Genomic DNA, 17,680 nt, shown 5'->3' on the forward strand with positions numbered 1-17,680 from the left:
GAACTCCAGTAGGTGCTCGGGGTCAATTCCTGTTGCAGGATGTCGTTTCACTAGGGAGGAAATCTCTAGGTGAGAACATGTTGAAGAGCATGTGACAAAGCACTCTATTGGAGTATAAGATGTAATGTACAGAAGCGATTGACTCGCGAGGCTGGAGGGGAGATCGGATCGTATGATGTCCGCCGGATCTGATATCGGCCACGGGCGACTGGGTACGGAGTCCCGTGGGTGAGATCGTCATTTTGATCATGCTACTTCTATCGACAGATACTCGAGGCACATGTGCTGATTGATTAGATCCATATACAGGTGCGGAACTCGTTCACATTCTCTCGGGTTTGCACACTACGCGTCCTTTCTATGTCCGTGAAGCTTTCCCCTCTGATTTATCCTAGAGAAGATGCGAGGAAAGTGAAAGGCTCTGGATCCACGAAAAGGCAAGGAAGAAAAAGAAAAAAAAGAACATTTCCCGCTTGGTTTGTTCAATTCGGGAGGGGTTGGGCTCCGAATCAGGGTAGTAGAGTACATTTGTTTGACCAAAATAAAACAAAAGCACATAAAGAACTTTAAACATGGATTTGTTTAGCTTTCTAGCATTCTACTCCAGGCGAGCGGGGAAGTTTCCAGCCTCTGGTCGGGGGGTTAGTTACTTGCTGTTGAAGATTAAAGGTGCAGAGAGGGGGGATGAGTACGTACCGCGCTGGGTATCCCACCGGTCAGTCCAGGCCTTGGGGCAGAGGGAGCGGAAAGCGTGGTAGAACTGGTAGTCAAAATTGTTAGTGCGGTGGTTGTGATAGGTTCGCTGTGATGGTGGTGCTGGTGGTGCTGGTAGACAGTTGCGGGTTTGGTAGCCGAGGGGGATGTCGACGGGGTTGATATACCTGACGGCATGGGCGGAAGTCCTCGCCCTTGGCGTTGACACACTTGTAGTAGTCGACGTAGTTCTGCCAGCAGTGCTTGGTCCTATTCAATTGCATTAGTATGAAGCTTGACGAAAGGTGGAGGACAGTCTAAGGGAATTGGCTTATCACGTACTGGTTCTGCTGGGGGAAGCGAGCGTCATAGCCTGTATATCGTTACATCAAGACGTTGGTCAGTCAGCTTTCCCACCACGAATGATGAAGAACCCGCCGTATTCGTTCATCGATAAGCGACCGGATCAACGAAGAACCTGGAGAGAAACGTACCGGCTGTATACTAGTTAGCAATTGACCTCAATTGGGGATGCGGGAGACAAGTCGGAATATCCGGGTTTGGGAGAGCTCACCTGTCACGAACTTGAAGGGCTTGGTCTCCTGGGGCTCATCGGGATCGGCTTCAGGAATGGCACCCATTGTGACGGTTCTAAGGACAGAGCCTGGAAATGGATCTAAAATTGAGGAAGAGGAAAAGGGGTGGGTGGTGAAGAGGGGGGGAGGGGGAGGAGGAGGGAAGCAAGAGAGAGAGGGCTTGGAGAAAGAAAGATGGGGGTGAGGTTTGCGCGCTGGTGGAGTGGAATGATCCCGTGAAGCAGTACAGCCGGGCCCCAAGTTCAACCTTGACCGCCTACTGTAGCGAGCCACTCATGCGCCTACCTTTCCTAAACACCCCGATCCGTCATCTTGAGGTGGTTTGAACAAGTTGCTGCCTGAGTCATCCAGGCTCGCAGTTGGAAACCTGAACTCGTGATCCAATTCCACACCACAGCCAAGCCACAAGGCCCGAATGAGCTCAACTTCCGTCACCACATCCGAAGCCTCCCATCCCATCTCCTCTCCCCCATCCCCCCATCCAACCCACCTCCAGCCAGGTCTTTCACCCCCCACAAACAATCGCCATGTATCCTACCACTATCATGCGCATGCAGGCCACCCGGCCTTTCGCTTTTCCTGCTCCTGTGAGTTTCTTCTCTCCCTTCCTTTCCCCCCCCCCGTGAATGTGAGCCGGGAAAAATTGGGCTTGGCAGTTGCATGATGGCTAACGAACGTTGCAGAAGGAAAACCACAGCGGTATGAAGCTTTCCCTCAATGCGCCCTTGCCGACTAGAAGCTTGCAACGGTGTATTTCTGGAAGTCGGAATTGGACTAACACAGAGCTCTAGCCCACACGATCTCCCAGCGTCTGCGCACCCTCAAGCGCATCCCCCCGGAGTTGATCCCTCTTGGTATGTATTTCCCGTGCGCCAACATGATTCAAAAGTGTCTACAGATAGGCTAATCATCGTGTCTGTCACTTTACAGGTGTTGTCTTGGGGTATGTGCTTAGTTCCTGGTTCAATTGACTTGTTACATCACACGGGTCGAACATGATCTATTTCCTTCTTCTGAACCCTCCTCACCAACTCCCTTGCCCCCCTCACAGAACTTGCCATCGCTAACGCTTCTCCCTGCAGCGTCGCTGTCGGTGCTGCCATCTACTCCAGCTCCAAGAAGCTCATGACCGACAAGACCCTCCGTCTGTACCGCAACAGCCCCGAGTCCCGTGAGCACTAGAGAATGTACCATCACACTTTGATTCCAAATTGCAATGGGCGATTCCTTGTTTTGTTTTGAGGGCGATCTGTACTATCCACGGGAGGTAGAGGGAGATTGCATGGTGTCGCGGCGGATGCCGACGAAAAAAAAGCTCGGCATATCTCAAGCTCAGGGTTGCAGCGCGTGTATATAGTACGGCTTTAAATCGAAGGGTTCTGATGCAGTGCTCGTGCAGTATTACGGCTGGCCTTATATCTGTAGTGTCCCTGCCAATGCACTCCGCGTGGCGTGTAGGAGATGTCCCGGGCATTTCATTCAGGCTTTGGGCCGGCAACGTCCATCTCTACCAGTCCTTGCATGGGGTCTTCAGTCTCTGCGTTGGCGCCTGCTTGAGCCTGCTCTGTGGCCAATCTATCTTCCTCGCTGACTGCGTATTTGGCCAAGTAGCCCTCCTGTAGTGGAACGCGATTAGCTCGTAGATTCGTGGAATGTGATACCCAATTGGCCGCGTACCTGTTCCCAGATAGCTGTCTTGCTGCCCAGCCCCTCATTGCTTTCCCTTTGCGGTTTCGCGGCGGCGACCTTGATTGTACGTCCGTAAAGCTCGCTGCCATCCATGTTGTCGATAGCCTCTTTCGCATCCTCGGGCAGGTCGAACTCCACATATCCAAAGCCGCGGTGGGATTCGTTCGAGTTTGGCAGGTCGGGTTTCGGCAGGGTGATGTCCACGACCTCGCCAAAGGGGACAAATGCCTCCGCCAGCGTGTGCATCGTCACAGCCTGGTCCAGACCCCCCACATAGATGGTACACTTCAAACGAGCCTTTTCACTCATGGTTGAGGCTTTGCGGGGCGGTTAGGATGGTAATTTTGAATGTGAATAGCCGCACTCGCTTGATAGACCACGGATTGCTTGAAACGGGAGCTCTAGGGGGCACGGGCCCAGCTGATAGAATGATATTCAAGCTTGGTTGTCAAGCTTCCTTGCCCGGTCGATCTTCGGAGTGGGCGCAGACTTTCGCGGAGAGGCAGAGACAGAGCGAGAGGCTGATATCAATCACGTGGTATGCCGGGCAGTGTCCAAAGTGGTTAAGCGGGTCGGCCGGTCGGTCGCAGCGGCCCCCCCGAGGAGGACACTTGGTTGATTGCCGTCACGCCTCGAATCGCCAGTCGACTTGGCAACTCTCACCTGCAACCTGCACCCCTCGGTTTCTCCTGTCTTCTTGTGTCTTGTGTCAGAGAGGGGAGGTTTTCTTCCATTTCAGTTTTTTCTTTCTCTTACTCCTATCTACACGACCTTGGGTACTCGGATTCTCACTACCCCCACCGTTTGTCTTTCAGTTCTTCCCCCCCCGCATCCAATTCATTCATTTGCTGGCCAGAACAACAATTCCCCCCCCGCAATAGCCAGCTCCGTCGCCTTCTAATCTATACCTCCATCTTTCTCTGCCACTCCTTTCCACCTTCACCATGGTTCGTCTGAGGGAAATTCCCCGGACGGCCACCTTTGCCTGGTCTCCTGGAGCTGCTTCGCCATTGATTGCTACGGGTACTCGCGCCGGCGCCGTGGATGTCGACTTCTCCAATCAAACGTGTCTGGAGCTCTGGGATCTCAACCTGAGCCGCCACGAGGCCAGCGGCGAGCTGCAGCCGGTAGCGAAGATTGACACTGACTCGGGGTGCGCTTTCTAGCTTTCCAATGCTCTGGGAATATAGGCAAACACTAACTCTACTACTCGAATAGTTTCAACGACCTGGCATGGACGGATTCCGAGGACAGCTCCCGGGGTGTGATCGCGGGTGCCTTGGAGAATGGATCTTTGGATCTGTGGGATGCCGATAAGTTGCTCAGTGGATCCAGGTTCGTGCTGTCATCCCTACAATCGCGTTGTCGTCGTTTTGTCCAATTGGCTGACGCCCGGGCAGTGATGCCGTCATCTCGAGGACCAACAAACACTCAGGGGCTATCAAGGCTCTCCAGTTCAACCCCAAACACTCCAACTTGCTGGCCACCGGTGGTGCCAAGGGCGAGGTACAATGCCCCCTTATACATGTCTGAACAATGGATGTTGGAGCTCATGATCACCACTAGCTGTACATTTCCGACCTGAACGACATTGCGAACCCCTCTAGACTCGGAGGCACGGCCGCCCGCGCAGATGACATCGAGTGCTTGGATTGGAACAAAAAGGTCGCGCATATCCTGGTCACCGGCAGCAGTGCCGGCTTCGTCACCGTGTGGGATGTCAAGACCAAGAAGGAGAGCTTGACGCTGAACAACATGGGCCGGAAAGCCGTCAGTGCTGTGGCCTGGGACCCGGAGAAGGTGAGTTTCTTACCGCGGCTGCCTGCGGGTTTGCTTTGCTGACCACTACCAGCCTACGAAACTTGTCACGGCCACGCCGCTCGAGTCGGACCCCTTGATCTGTGTCTGGGATCTGCGTAACTCTCACGCCCCGGAAAGAACCCTCCGGGGCCACGAATCTGGCGTCTTGTCGCTCTCCTGGTGCGCCCAGGATCCCGATCTGCTCCTCTCGTCCGGCAAAGATAACCGCACCCTCTGCTGGAACCCCCAGACCGGTCACGCCTACGGAGAGTTCCCCGTAGTCACAAACTGGACTTTCCAGACGCGCTGGAACCCTCACAACCCCAACTTCTTCGCCACCGCTTCGTTCGACGGAAAGATCGCCATCCAGACCATCCAGAACACCAGCACCGAAACTGCCCAGGCGATTGCCGACCAGAACCAGGCCCTCGATGGCGAGGACTTCTTCGCCAAGGCCCAGACTCAGCCCCAGGTCTCCAGCTTCTCGCTGCCCAAGGCCCCCAAGTGGCTGGAACGGCCGTGTGGCGCAACCTTTGGATTTGGAGGCAGAGTCGTCTCTGTCAACTTGGTTGAGAAGGGTCAGCGTGCATCGAAAATCAAGATCACCCCGTTCGAGGTTGATGAGGCGGTTGGAAAGTCGACCGAGACCTTTGAGAACGCGCTCAAGGAGGGTGATTTGCGCAACATCTGCGAAACTCGGGCTGCCAACGCCACCAGTGAAGAGGAGAAGGCCGACTGGAAGGTTATCGAGGCCTTGATCTCGGCCGATCCTCGCAAGGGTCTGGTTGAGTATCTCGGATTCGCGGATCAGGCTGACGAGGCTGCTGATAGCTTAGCCAAGCTGGGTCTGAACAAGGAGGACGACGAGGAAGTCAACGGCGAGGAGCCCAAGGAATCCCGCGGGTCGGGAGCCAAGAAGCACCGCCGTCTGCAATCCGTCTTCGACACAAGCGCGGACGCGGATAACTTCCTGTCTGACCTGGCTGCTTCCAAGGGCGCCAAGACCAACAACCCCTTCCACATCTTCAACGGAGAGGAGACCGAAGCGGACACTGGCATTACCAGAGCGTTGCTCCTCGGTGACTTCGAGAAGGCCCTTGATGTCGCACTCAAGGAGGATCGTCTCTCGGACGCGTTCATGATTGCTATCTGCGGAGGTCAGAAATGCATTGAGAAGGCCCAGGAGCACTACTTCTCCAAGCAGACCAACAGCCCGAACTACGTGCGTTTGCTCGCATCTATTGTGGGCAAGAATCTCTGGGATGTTGTCTACAACGCCGATTTGTCCAATTGGAAGGAGGTTATGGCAGCTCTTTGCACTTTTGCCGACGAGAAGGAGTTCGCGGATCTCTGCGATGCTCTGGGTGATCGCTTGGAGGAGGAGCTCCGTAACTCGGATGACAAGGCCCTTCGCAAGGATGCCTCGTTCTGTTTCTTGGCCGGTTCCAAGTTGGAGAAGGTTGTTGCTATCTGGATTGAGGAGCTGCGGGAGCGTGAGCAGAAGGCCATCGAGGCCTCTGCCGATGATTCTGCTTTCTCGATCCACGTCCGTGCTCTGCAGAGCCTGATTGAGAAGGTGACGATTTTCCGCCAGGTCACCAAGTTCGAGGACACCGAGCGTACCAAGGAGTCGGATTGGAAGCTCAGCACGCTGTACGACAAGTATATCGAGTATGCCGACGTTGTTGCTACCCATGGACGACTACAGGTTGCACAGAAGTATCTCGATCTTGTGCCCGAGAAGCACCCTGAGGCCGAGATTGCCAGAAACCGCATCCGCCTGGCAACGAGACAAGCCGCTCCTCAACGGACGCAGACTGCGACCAGCGCAGCAGCCAGGCCCAATCTCAACAAGCCTCTTCCTCAGCCTGCTTTGGGTGGATACCAGCCCACGAGAACCTTCTCGCCTGCGGCGCCTGCTGCAGTTCCCAGCCCTTATGCTCCTGCTGCTCCCGCCGCTGCTCCCTCGAATCCGTACGCCCCCCCGACTGCTGCGGCCGCCAACCCATATGCTCCCCCGACTGCTGCTCCTGTCAACCCTTATGCTCCTCCGACGGCACCGGCCCAGCCTACGAATCCGTACGCTCCCTCCACCGCCGGCAGCGGCTACACTCCCGCCGGATATCAACCGCCACAGGCCCCTACCTATGGTGCTCAGCCTCTAGGCGGCACTGTGCCCCCGCCTCCACGCGCGACCAACCAGTCTCCGGCCAACACCATTACCACGTACACCACGGCCACCAACCTGCCTGCGTGGAATGACTTGCCCGAGGGATTCGCTAAAGCACCTACGCCCCGTCGGTCGACTCCTGCCACTGCTTCCGCGCCTATCAACGCTCCGTTCTCGAACCAGTCTCCTACCCTCGCGCAAGGCCCTCCTCCCCCGGTTGGAGCACCTGTCGGCCGGACCCCCTCCGTTCCTCCTCCGCCCAAGGGCGGCGCCCCTCCTCCTAGGGTGACGTCGCCGCCCTCGGCCGTTCCCACGCCTTCCTCGATGCCTCCTCCTGCGGCCAACCCCTATGCCTCCCTGCCTCAGTCTCCCCCCTCGGCCATGGGCGTGCCCGCTTCAATCCCTCGGGGACCTTCGCCTTACAATGCACCTCCTACGATGCCGCCCCCCACAAACCGGTACGCACCGAGCCCGGCTGCTCAAGCCGCCAGCCCCCAGCTCCAGACGCGGGCGCCCGTTCCTCCCCCTCCGCAGGCCGCCGCCTCGCCGTATGCCCCTCAGCCCGTCATGCAATCATTAGCGAACCAGTACGCCCCAAGCACGCCTTCGCCCATTGCCCCACCCATGCAGCAGCATGCGCCTCCCCCACCCCAGGCCGCGGGATCCCGACCCAGCACGGCCTCTTCGCAGAAGAAGCCTGCCCCGGCGGCGCCCAAGTACCGTAAGTAGATCATGTTTCTTTCAGGTTGGACGAAATACTAATGGGTCTCAGCCCCCGGTGATCGCTCCCACATCCCTGCCGATGCCATGCCCGTGTACGAGATCCTGTCGGCCGACATGCAGAGAGTGAAGTCGAGGGCCCCGTCTTCGTTCAAGGCGCAGGTCGACGATGCGGAACGGCGACTGAACCTTTTGTTCGACCATCTCAACAATGAGGATCTGCTGAAGCCTAACACGGTTGCGGACATGGCGCAGCTTGCTCACGCCATCCAGGCGCGTGATTATGAGACGGCGCGCGCAATCCACGTGAACATCATGACCAACCGGACGGACGAGTGCGGTAACTGGATGGTAAGTCTTCTTGGTAACCAAACTTGTTTGTACTAAGCTAATCGAGACATTAGGTTGGAGTGAAGCGTTTGATCAGCATGAGCAAAGCCACGCCGTGAAGGTTGTGTATGTGACGATCATGAGTTGTATGTACAAGGCAAGAGTTTTCTATAATTGTTTGACTGTACTGGACTTTTGACCTCTGGAGCCGGCCGACGCAGGGTTTGGCTGGCAATGGGGTCGCTTTTCTTTATTATTCCGCTGTTAATGTTGATATTATGTTGATCTGGCCTAAGTAGAAGTAAAAGAGGGTAGATGTCTTGTTTTATATTCACTTGAAGTAGTGGCGTAGTGGTGTAGGCGATTAGTTGCTGGCATTGTATGATACCTGTTGTGATATCCACAACCCCATAACCGCAACGGCATCAATCAAACTCTCTATGTACAACTTCTGCTCTAACCTCATCGACCAGGTAAGAAACCTCCCCCTTCAGTATCCACTCAACCCCTGAAACAAAACCCCAACCCTACTCCGACCCAGGCCGCCCAATCCTCCCCGGAACCCCCGCTGACCCCCCTCCCAGCGCCCGCCCAGCAGCCCCGGCCCCTCTACTACCGCCCCCACCCGCCGGAAAGTTCCTGGCACTCAACAACGCCCCCTTGACGCCGCGGATCTCCGTCCGAAAATTGGCGATGGCATCCTCCTCCCCTTTCCCCAACCCCAACCCCCCGTTCCCGTTAGTCCCGGATGTATTCGTGGCATCCACCCCGGGGGTACTGAACACCCCATACCCGGCCATGGGGTTGAACATGGCCCCCGCCCCGGGTTTACTGTAGATATAGGTATCCAGGTAATGGTGGAGGTCGTTCAGCTTGGCGCGGAGGGCGGTGTCGAGCTCCGAGGCGGCATGGTCGGTGTCCGTCAGGGAGCGGAGGTGGGCCGTCAGGGTGTGCATTCTGGCCGTGTGGGTGCGGGCTTTTGCGAGGGGGGTGGGGTCTTCATTTGTTGTTGCTGTGATCAGGGAGGGTTGGGTGGGTTCGAGTTGGGGATTGGGGCTCGGGCTCGGGCTGGTCTGCACGGCGACGTCGCGGTGGAAGAGTTCCGTAGGGTCGGAGATTATGGATTCCGTGTCTTCGTCGTCTGCGCCGCCTTCGGGGTTTGCAGGGGCGTTGGTGCTGCTGGGAGGCGGGGGGATGGTGGAGACGACGGATTCGAGTTTCGTGTTCAGGGTGCGCAGGTTGGTGGTGGTGGTTTCGGCCAGGTCGCGGCGCGCCGCGGTCAGTTGGGCGATCATCGGTTTCACCAGGTATTCGCTGGCGGCGTAGAAGGTGGTTGCTAGGCCGGCGGCGCCGTAGAGGGTGTACAGCGTGCTGCGCAGGGTGATGAGCGGCGGTTGCGTGGCGGGCGTGGTCAGGAATTCCGGGTAGGTGATTATTGGGGGGATGTCGCGGAGTGGAGGTGGGGTGGGTGAGGTGGATGTTGCTGTTGTTGCTGTTGAGGAGGGGGAGGAGTGTGGTGTAGATGCGCTGCTGCTGCTGCTGGGAGCTTCGTGGTTGTTGGCGACCTCGGGGTTACTGCTCGGCTCCTCCGAGGTGCTGGACTCCTCTGGGGACTGGCTTAGGAGCAGGTCAATCTCGTCGTTGCGCAGGCCCTTGGACTCGAGGAATGTTCTCTTGCGTTCGACAGGGGCGTCGCGAATGGAGTCATCTTGGAGGAACTTGGCGGCTTGGTCGAGGAGCGCTGGGCGCTCTTCGGTGTCGTTATCATCTGCGCTTGGGTTGGTGGTGGTGGCGGTGGTGCCAGTGCTGCTACGCTCCGAACCGGCATTGGACTTTTGCCACTCTGGGATTGAGGACTTTGGCTTGTCTGCCATGGTGGTCACGCAAGGAAGCTGTAAGGTGAGAGGAGAGTGGAGGGAAGATGGAAGGAGGAAGAGGAAGTGCGGAGTCCGGCAGGCGGACATGGACAGTCAACCTCGGCTGTATCGACCGAGTGTGATAAGACCAGCCCTGCCCCGAATTCGGCCTGGGTTTGCTGCTAAGCATGACTTGAATATTTTTACTTTGGGGGCCATGAATATGATTATGCAGTTAGAAAGTAAGAAGTAACCATCATGGTTTCATACTATACATAGATAGGTAGCAAGAATGATTTCTTTTGCGTCAAACGTCTTGGGCTTAGCATGTGCATGCCGAGATGGGCGTGGATATATTTTGGAGAGATCTGTTTCGATTGATCAGCTCCTACGCTTGAATAGTCTCCTGTTCATGTCCACGAATGTCAAGTACTTCAAGTTAAGCCAGGTGAGCTCTTGAAACACTGTGATATACTCTTGCTCCTGCCCATCACACCGAACCACAATAAGCCAGCTCAATGGAAGTATGAAGTATAGAAGAAGAAGGGATGTAAGCAAATACCGCCGCAAACGCCAAGGATACCGACCGCCCGGCACAAAGTGGCGGCGGTGAAGGGGCAAGCGAAGATTATTCGATCTTCGCCCATCATCGATGAATGAATGGATGGATACGGAGTACATGACTTAGATTGTTGGGTTCAGAATCAGGATCAGGGCTGAGACCGACTGCTTCGATTCGCACGATCGGCCGTGACCGCCGCATTATTGATCAGCCCTCCGTTTGAAGTGACTGTGGTTGGAACGGGACGCCTCGTTCTACCCTTGAAGCCGTGAGTGAATGCATTGCTCGAGTCTGTTGTTGTCTCTCATTGATTTCCACCCATTCACCCCCTCCCATCCCACCCCATCCCATTCATTTGGCTGTCTCTGCTTCTCGCTTAAGTTGCACTGGCTTGCTGCGTGATCGAGACATCCAGGAGAAATCCTTGGATAGACTGCCACTGCCCCTCCTCCTGACCCCCAGTCCGGATCAAGCCTCCCTCGCCCATCGGAGCAGGAAACCAAAACCATTCCTTGGGTGATCCGGGGTTGCGCAACAGCAACGGACTGCAGCGCCGTTTGGGTTCACCGTCTGAGGACAAGGAGGCCGAGAATCCTCCCATTGGCTCCCAGGCCTCGTGAATCAAATGAATCAAGTGGCTGCTCGATCGCCATCTGATTGGGGTTGGGGTTGATTATCCATGCTCTGCCTGTGCCTTGCCGCGTCGCACTTCTTCGCCTCATTGCTTCCCTGCCCCTCTTCTCTTCGATGAAAGAGAGGATGAGAGAAAGGGAGAAAGAAAGGCAGAGAATGTGGTGGAGATGTGAGGTATGGAAGAAAGGAACCAAAAGTCGAAAGTGAGGAAAAAGGAAGGAAGAAGATGATGATGACGACGAAATTGCTGATGTACCAACCAACAATACATCAGCAGCAGCAGTCAGAAAGACCTCTCCTTCTGATAGATGGACTGCGCTTCACTCCCCTCATTTCATTTCTCCCTCCGCCTTTCTCTTCCCTCCAACACCTCCAACACCCTCAGTTTCACTCGTCCGTCCTTCGTGATTGTAATTTCCATCTCCCATCTCCCCAATCCCCATCACACCTCACCACTATCCCCCCCGTATCTCCTCTCATTAGCCTTATTTCCCCGCATCACATCCTCGCATGGGCCCTAGAAGGCTTTGTTTGCTTTTTCGCTTTTCTGCCTTCAACTACTTGTTCACTTTCCCTCTGTCTATCCGACGTGCAAGTGACGCAGCTGTTGTCCGCCCGCGCAATTTCCCTCTGGACCCTTGACTATAAATCACTCGTTACGGAACCTCGCAATTACTCATCGCCTCTCCTAATTTTCCCTTTCAACCCACCATGTCGCTCCGTCGCTCACTGCGTTCCCACGGGGGGCGCAATGATCAATCAAGCATGATAGATATTAACGACTCTTCCAGATCCACAAGAAGCACCCGCGCTGCTGCTGCTGCTGCTACTACTGCTGCTACTGCTGCTTCATCCACCCCCGCAGTGACCGCGGTGTGTGTTCCATCAGACGTATCCGGGGAATCATCCAAGCGATCGATTCATCTGACCGTCAAGATGCCCTCCAACAAGCTCAGAGAAGTCACCGGGGGAAGCTCCCGAGGGGCGCCTGCCACTCGGCGCTCGGTGAATGTCTTCACCGAGAATCCCATCATCACGGGCCCCCGCACTAGCCGGCCCAGGAAGAAGCTGGTCGAAGTAGACACCAGCGACGAGGATGATCTCGAAGACCAGGAAGAGGACGAGGTCGACGATGAAGATGCCCCCGGTGAGGACGAGGATGACGAAGATGAGGAGGAGATCGAGGAGGACGAAGAGGAGGACGAAGATCTCGATGCTGAAGGGGATCTCGACATGGATGATGCCCCACCGCAACCCCCAGTGCCTAAGCGACATGCGAAAGCAACAGCAGCTGCTGCCGCTGCACCGAGTGCGAAAGCAGTCAAGAGTGTCGAGGAGAAAGAGATGGAGTTGGACGACGACGATGACGATGATGACGAGGAGTTGTCGGAACCAGACACTGACGCTGAGGGCGAGCCTGATGACCAGGACGAGAGTATGATGGTGACCGGGAATGGAGGCGATGAGCTGGACGAGGAGGATGAGGACGATGAAGACCTCGACAGTGACGGGACGCCGACTGCGGATCTCACTCGTATGACCAAACGGCAGCGAGGCAACCTGGGAAATGACTTCCTGCAACTTCCGATGGGTGAGACCTCCGTATCACTGCTCATCCGGCCATGACTGACCATAAGCAGAACCCCAGGTGAAGAAGCACCTGACCGCAGAGGAGCGCGCTATGCGCCGTGCGGAAATGGCCCGCCGCCGAAAGAACCTTAGCGAGAAGCGGAACGAAGAAGAGAAGGTGTGTGATCCTTGAGCCCAATCGAACCTTGTCAAGCTCATGACCCCGCGCGCGCACTAACCACCGTTCTAGATGGATACCATCAACCGACTGCTGCGCAAGCAGGCCCCCAAGCGCCGAGGACGCATCCCCGCCGCCGAGGCTGCCGAGAATGCTACCGCCGATCAAGAGATCCAGGAAGCGTATTCCAAGCCGGACCCCACGATGGTGCGCTGGGTCAGTGGCCGGGCTGGCAGCCGCGTGGGCGTGCCGGAGGAGTGGGTTGGCACGCCGGCTGCACAGGTCTTCGGCGCTGGGCCGGGCAAACTTGTCCAAGAGGTATAGAAAGGAGGGAGGGAGGGTTTCGGCGGCGCACAATTGGAGCGGAGGCGTTTTACTGGGGGTCTTACAACCAGGAAGGGACATGTATTCTAAATCGAATGATTTCTTGTTTATGTGACTGTATGATACAATATGATAGTATACATGATGGCCTTTTGCTTTCTTTCGGTGGCATGTCTTCCTCGAGGGAGCTTCCTCTTTCCCCACAAGCAGAGTATTCGACACGTCTGGTGCATAACAGCCAACAGCACCCGCGATGCTATGGGACTCTTCCAGCTCCCCCCAAGCCCAGTGAGAGCACTGCATATAGCGAAGTGCTCATCCGCACCGCCCAGCAGCACGCCTGGCAAGCACCTTGCACCTTGCACCTTGCACCATGGCGCCAAAATCTAGTGATATATCCATCCATCTGACTAACCCCAAAAACCCCTCACTCACTGCCCCGCTGCCTTCCCCGACCCCGAATCCCCTGTCGCAGAGGGAGGAACCACCTCCTGAGGTGTCGGTGTCGGTGTCGGTGTCGATGTCGGAACTTGTGACTGCGGTGCCGTCTCGGTAGAATTCCTAGAGCGTTTCCCCAACCATCAGCATCGATCCTATACAGCATGCCCCCTTCCCCTTGGTTTCTCTGTCAAGTAATCCTCCCAAGTCCAGGCCCAAATATCCACATACCCCCTCCGACCTCAATCATTGGGAAGTGTGGATCGGAAACACATACGGATTCAACGACTGCTGGAGCTGGTGTTGTTGGCGCTGCTGCATCTCCTTGAAATACGGTTGCCAGACGTAGTACCCTGCCCCCGGAAGAAATTGTCAGTTCTGGGGTAGCGAATGCGCCGGGACAGCCGGACGCTTTTTGGACGGGGGAAGCAGAAGCCGGAGCAGGAGCCGGAGCAGGAGCAGGGAAAGAGTGTATGTAACGCACCGCCGAGGACGCCGGCGCCGATGGATAGGGCTACGGGGACGAAGTTGCGGCTCATCATTTTTTTATTTTGTATTTGTGAGTTGAGGTTTGGGAGGGGGAGTGAGGTGGTGGGGGTGGTGTGCTTTAAATTTGTACAATGCTGTAGATAATGGGCTCGGAGAATAGAAGGTCAGTGTCAGTGTCAGTGTCAGCGTCGGTGTCGGTGTCTGTCTGTCTGTAGATCTCCGGCCGGAGGAGGAGCTTATCGGGCGGGGAGGGGTGGCAGAACTATTTTATTCGGTTGACAGTGCTGGACTCTGGATCGGGAGATTGGGGTCACGTGGCGAGGCATTGATCCAGTAATAGGTAGCCATATGGTTACTGTAACTACTCCGTAGTCAGGGCCATGAATTTTGAATATGATATACTTGTGAGAATCCAACAATGGACAAGGACCTAAGACCAAGAGAAGGAAGAGAAGAACGCAAATCTCGTAACTCATCATTAAAGCCTGACCTGCTATCTATAACTATCCTGCCAAGGGAAGAGAAATGTTCAACGCAACAAGATGTACTGTACTTTTTGTTGTAAATTGATGACTGTAGTTTAAGAAAGATCCACAGGCATAGGCATCATCATCAATGGTTCATATGCCTCGAAAAGCAAAAAAAAGAAAGGTTCGGTGGTATCATAGATAATCTATCTCGTGCTCTCTCGCACACCCCTAGCATCCCCTGGGCAATTCTAACCAAGGAAAGAAACCCAACACGCCTGAAAGTAGGTAAGCTTAGTAGACCACCTCCTCCAGAGTCCGCGCCTTGCGCGGGAACACCCGCTTGTACAGACTGATACCGATGGAATCCTGTGGATTGATCTTGGCATCGAAGGTGGCCTTGAAGTAACCGTGCGTACCGAGGGACTCCTTGATGAAACCGCTGCGGCCGCGGCGGGTCCACAGCTGCATGGCCTTGAACCACTGGATGTCCTCGGAGTTGAAGAACATGTACCGCACGGTGACGACGCGCTTGTGGATCTTGTACGGGTGGCCCGTGAGGATGGCGCGCTTGGCCACGACGCGGTTCTGGTCCGGGGCGATGACGGTGCCGTTGCCAATGAGCTCGAGGCGGTCGAGACGGGGGCTTTCTTCTGCCTCGTCGACGGCGTCGGCCATCTCCTCCGGGTCCTCGGCGGCGGCGGGTTTCTTGTTCTTGAAGACGAGCACGGGCACCGCGCCCCAGGTCAAGGGGCCGATCCAGGTGGCAACGGCGCTGCGGCCGGGGTGCAGGAAGCGGTCGAATTTGTGGACGTTGTTGGGGGTGTTGTCGCCCGCGGAGAAGATCGGGTTGACGACCAGGCGGCGCGGGCCGTACTGGACGATCAGTTCCTCCTTGGACTTGAGGGGCTCCTCGACGCTCGAGTTGAGGTGCATGTTGATGTTGACCACCGTGTGCTTGTGTTCGTGACGCAGCAGCGAGAAGAGGGAGAGGGGTTGCGGGCGGTTGCGGAGGGCAGCGGGCACAGCGCGCAGGTGCACATCCACCCGCGCGCCGGGGTTGACGCCGCCGACGAGAGCTTCGCGGAGGAACTTGTTCCTCGCGCCCTTGTAGTCGGCGAACTGGAGCAGTCGGCGCCAGTCCTCGGGCTCGTGCGCGCGGTCCTCGGAGGTCTCCCACGGGCTGGTCTTGAAGTTCTTCAGACCACGGAAGCGGGCCAAGCGCTCGCGGGCGAGAACGTTGGGGTGCAGCTCGATCTCGTCAGGGAACTCCAGGTCCTCCTCGGCCTCGTTGCGGCGGCTGGCCCGGTATTCCTCCAGCTGTCGGGCATCATCCTCGGGCGACGGATCAACGAACATCTCGGACTGGGGATATTCCGAGGGACCAGCCTCTGTCATGGCATCCCCGTGGTCTGGGAACACACCGTCCTCAGGGGCGCCGGCAGTGTCCATCGTATCGTCACCCATCGCAACGTCCTCCTCATCCTCCCAGTCGGATCCCGAGTCGGAGATGTTGTCCAAGAACCATGCGGACTGATACTTGGAAGTACCCTTGGGCAGTCTCTTGGGCTTGGGCAGGCTGTCTTCCTCATCCTCGGAGAAATAGTGGTGGTCGTCCAGGAGGACACCCTTGCGCTCCTCCCCAGCGAAGGAGTACTCGTCGTCCTCCATCTCGATCTCTTCGGGAGCAACAGTGGCCATGTCGTCGTGATCCGCCGTAGGCGAGTCCAAGAGCTGCGGGGCCTCGTTGTCATCCACGTTCATCGCATCGTCCCGCTTGCTTCGCGCCGTCGCGAGAGGAGCTGCTGTGATAGAGTCGACCTGGAAGTCACCCCAGCCGGGGATGTGAACAAGGCGATCGGCCTTCAGGCCCTTTCCGCGCACGACACCGGTCACGACCACATCGTCCACAACCTCGGCGCTGTTCTCGGGCCATTGCACATTTTCGATGAGCATCCAGCTGCGCTCGTCGCGCCAACGGATACCTTTGGGGGCGGCCGTGCACAAGGAGCGAACCGCGTTGGAGCATTCTTGACGAGAATCCACGGAGAGAACCTTTTCGATGGAGGGGAAGAAATGGCTAACGAAAGACTTGAGGGATGCCGCAACCTGGGGACGCTTCTTCGGTGGGTTGATCTTATCAAGGCCCTATGAACGGATATCATTAGCACGTGAGCCATACACCACCCGTGGAACGTAAAGACGCACCTGAACCACAGCAACAACGTTGGAGATACCCTGACCCTCAATGGATCTAAGCAGCAATTCTCCCTCTTCCTCCACCTCGACCTGGGAGGAAAGCGCGAGCACCACGAAATCGGCCATCCGACACGCATCCAGCGCGCTCATGAGGTCGTACTTGGCCGGAATGTACTGCAGGCTCTGGCGGAATCGCTCGACGCGCACACGAGAGATCTGATCGGCGGAGACATCGGCGGAGACGTCGACGCTTTCGTTCAGGGACTGGATGACGGCGGCGACATCGATATCGACGGAGAGCGGCACAACGGCAACATGGCGGGGGGCGCCGTTCTGGCCGGAGAAAATGCTGGTCGACTGAGCCTTCTCCTGTTGTTTCAGCTGCTGTTTCTGGCGAGCCTGGTTCCTCCGATCGAGTTTCGACATGAGCTGTTGGTGAGGGGTCTTGCGGGTGCCCCGCTCGGGCCTTTCAACCTTGCCTGAAGATGATATTTTAGCGGCCCGGGAAGTTTTATTTGGTAGAACGATAGATATGTAGGTAGATAGACGCACCCTTCTCCTTATCTTTCAGAGCACTCTTCGAGGCATGGCGAGTCTTGTAGGGCTTGTTGGAGGATTTGGTGGTGGAGCGGTGGTGGTGTTGCACCGCTTGAGTGGGCGCCATGTTGGCACCGCTGGGCGCTTTGAACCGGAAGGGAAGAGAGGCCAGCGTGGGAGATTCGCAGTTATTCGTGAGCCTGCAGAAGAGTCCGTCTTCCAGAAGCAAAGAGAAAGAGCCAAAAGAAAGAGCTAAAAGAGCCTGAGGTTGAGACTCAATCCAATCGGGCCCGATTGTTGACTTTTGGTCTGGGGAAGAGGAAAGAAAAAAATAAGGCGGTGGAGACACAAGCGAGGGATCCGACCGGCAGAAAAAGAAAAGTTCGGCTCGGATTTTTATTGCAGATCGCAAGTGACTGTTGGTCCTCAA

General features: G+C 56.4%; 8 protein-coding genes across 8 annotated transcripts; 3 read left to right on the forward strand and 5 right to left on the reverse strand.

The window, feature by feature from the left end:
- Positions 1 to 468: 468 nt before the first annotated feature.
- On the reverse strand, positions 469 to 1,359 carry BO72DRAFT_450571 (cytochrome c oxidase subunit VIb). Its single transcript, XM_040945283.1, has 5 exons — positions 1,257 to 1,359; positions 1,036 to 1,067; positions 882 to 963; positions 697 to 760; positions 469 to 630 (listed from the first exon to the last, which is right to left on the reverse strand). Exons 1-5 carry the CDS (start codon positions 1,332 to 1,334, stop codon positions 599 to 601), a joined length of 288 nt encoding a protein of 95 aa, XP_040798517.1. The 5' UTR covers positions 1,335 to 1,359; the 3' UTR covers positions 469 to 598.
- Positions 1,360 to 1,816: 457 nt separating this feature from the next.
- BO72DRAFT_470720 (uncharacterized protein) lies at positions 1,817 to 2,471 on the forward strand (the record flags this gene model as incomplete). The annotated part of the gene is made up of 4 exons (XM_040947047.1): positions 1,817 to 1,876; positions 1,973 to 1,988; positions 2,081 to 2,147; positions 2,372 to 2,471. 4 exons carry the CDS (start codon positions 1,817 to 1,819, stop codon positions 2,469 to 2,471), a joined length of 243 nt encoding a protein of 80 aa, XP_040798518.1.
- A 48-nt stretch (positions 2,472 to 2,519) lies between these two features.
- On the reverse strand, positions 2,520 to 3,463 carry BO72DRAFT_409977 (RNA-binding protein). The gene is made up of 2 exons (XM_040942415.1): positions 2,967 to 3,463; positions 2,520 to 2,905 (listed from the first exon to the last, which is right to left on the reverse strand). Exons 1-2 carry the CDS (start codon positions 3,285 to 3,287, stop codon positions 2,765 to 2,767), a joined length of 462 nt encoding a protein of 153 aa, XP_040798519.1. The 5' UTR covers positions 3,288 to 3,463; the 3' UTR covers positions 2,520 to 2,764.
- Positions 3,464 to 3,668: 205 nt separating this feature from the next.
- sec31 (putative protein transport protein (SEC31)) lies at positions 3,669 to 8,326 on the forward strand. Its single transcript, XM_040945284.1, has 7 exons — positions 3,669 to 4,131; positions 4,197 to 4,313; positions 4,379 to 4,484; positions 4,545 to 4,778; positions 4,831 to 7,669; positions 7,721 to 8,019; positions 8,073 to 8,326. Exons 1-7 carry the CDS (start codon positions 3,923 to 3,925, stop codon positions 8,115 to 8,117), a joined length of 3,849 nt encoding a protein of 1,282 aa, XP_040798520.1. The 5' UTR covers positions 3,669 to 3,922; the 3' UTR covers positions 8,118 to 8,326.
- Positions 8,327 to 8,603: 277 nt separating this feature from the next.
- On the reverse strand, positions 8,604 to 9,908 carry BO72DRAFT_409985 (peroxisomal membrane protein PEX14; the record flags this gene model as incomplete). The annotated part of the gene is made up of 1 exon (XM_040942416.1): positions 8,604 to 9,908. A coding segment is annotated over exon 1 (1,269 nt), but the record flags the coding sequence as incomplete, so codon positions are not given.
- Positions 9,909 to 11,760: 1,852 nt separating this feature from the next.
- On the forward strand, positions 11,761 to 13,120 carry BO72DRAFT_470724 (PAPA-1-like domain-containing protein; the record flags this gene model as incomplete). The annotated part of the gene is made up of 3 exons (XM_040947048.1): positions 11,761 to 12,640; positions 12,687 to 12,796; positions 12,869 to 13,120. 3 exons carry the CDS (start codon positions 11,761 to 11,763, stop codon positions 13,118 to 13,120), a joined length of 1,242 nt encoding a protein of 413 aa, XP_040798522.1.
- Positions 13,121 to 13,225: 105 nt separating this feature from the next.
- Positions 13,226 to 14,253, reverse strand: BO72DRAFT_450579 (uncharacterized protein). The gene is made up of 3 exons (XM_040945285.1): positions 14,043 to 14,253; positions 13,836 to 13,911; positions 13,226 to 13,681 (listed from the first exon to the last, which is right to left on the reverse strand). The coding sequence occupies exons 1-3, from the start codon at positions 14,098 to 14,100 to the stop codon at positions 13,552 to 13,554; spliced, it is 264 nt and encodes an 87-aa protein (XP_040798523.1). The 5' UTR covers positions 14,101 to 14,253; the 3' UTR covers positions 13,226 to 13,551.
- A 260-nt stretch (positions 14,254 to 14,513) lies between these two features.
- BO72DRAFT_409989 (small subunit rRNA maturation protein TSR1) lies at positions 14,514 to 17,558 on the reverse strand. The gene is made up of 3 exons (XM_040942417.1): positions 17,266 to 17,558; positions 16,723 to 17,192; positions 14,514 to 16,662 (listed from the first exon to the last, which is right to left on the reverse strand). Exons 1-3 carry the CDS (start codon positions 17,375 to 17,377, stop codon positions 14,809 to 14,811), a joined length of 2,436 nt encoding a protein of 811 aa, XP_040798524.1. The 5' UTR covers positions 17,378 to 17,558; the 3' UTR covers positions 14,514 to 14,808.
- Between the last annotated feature and the right edge of the window lie 122 nt (positions 17,559 to 17,680).

Source organism: Aspergillus fijiensis (genome assembly GCF_003184825.1).
Source record: "Aspergillus fijiensis CBS 313.89 unplaced genomic scaffold BO72scaffold_47, whole genome shotgun sequence".
Classification (NCBI taxonomy): domain Eukaryota; kingdom Fungi; phylum Ascomycota; class Eurotiomycetes; order Eurotiales; family Aspergillaceae; genus Aspergillus; species Aspergillus fijiensis.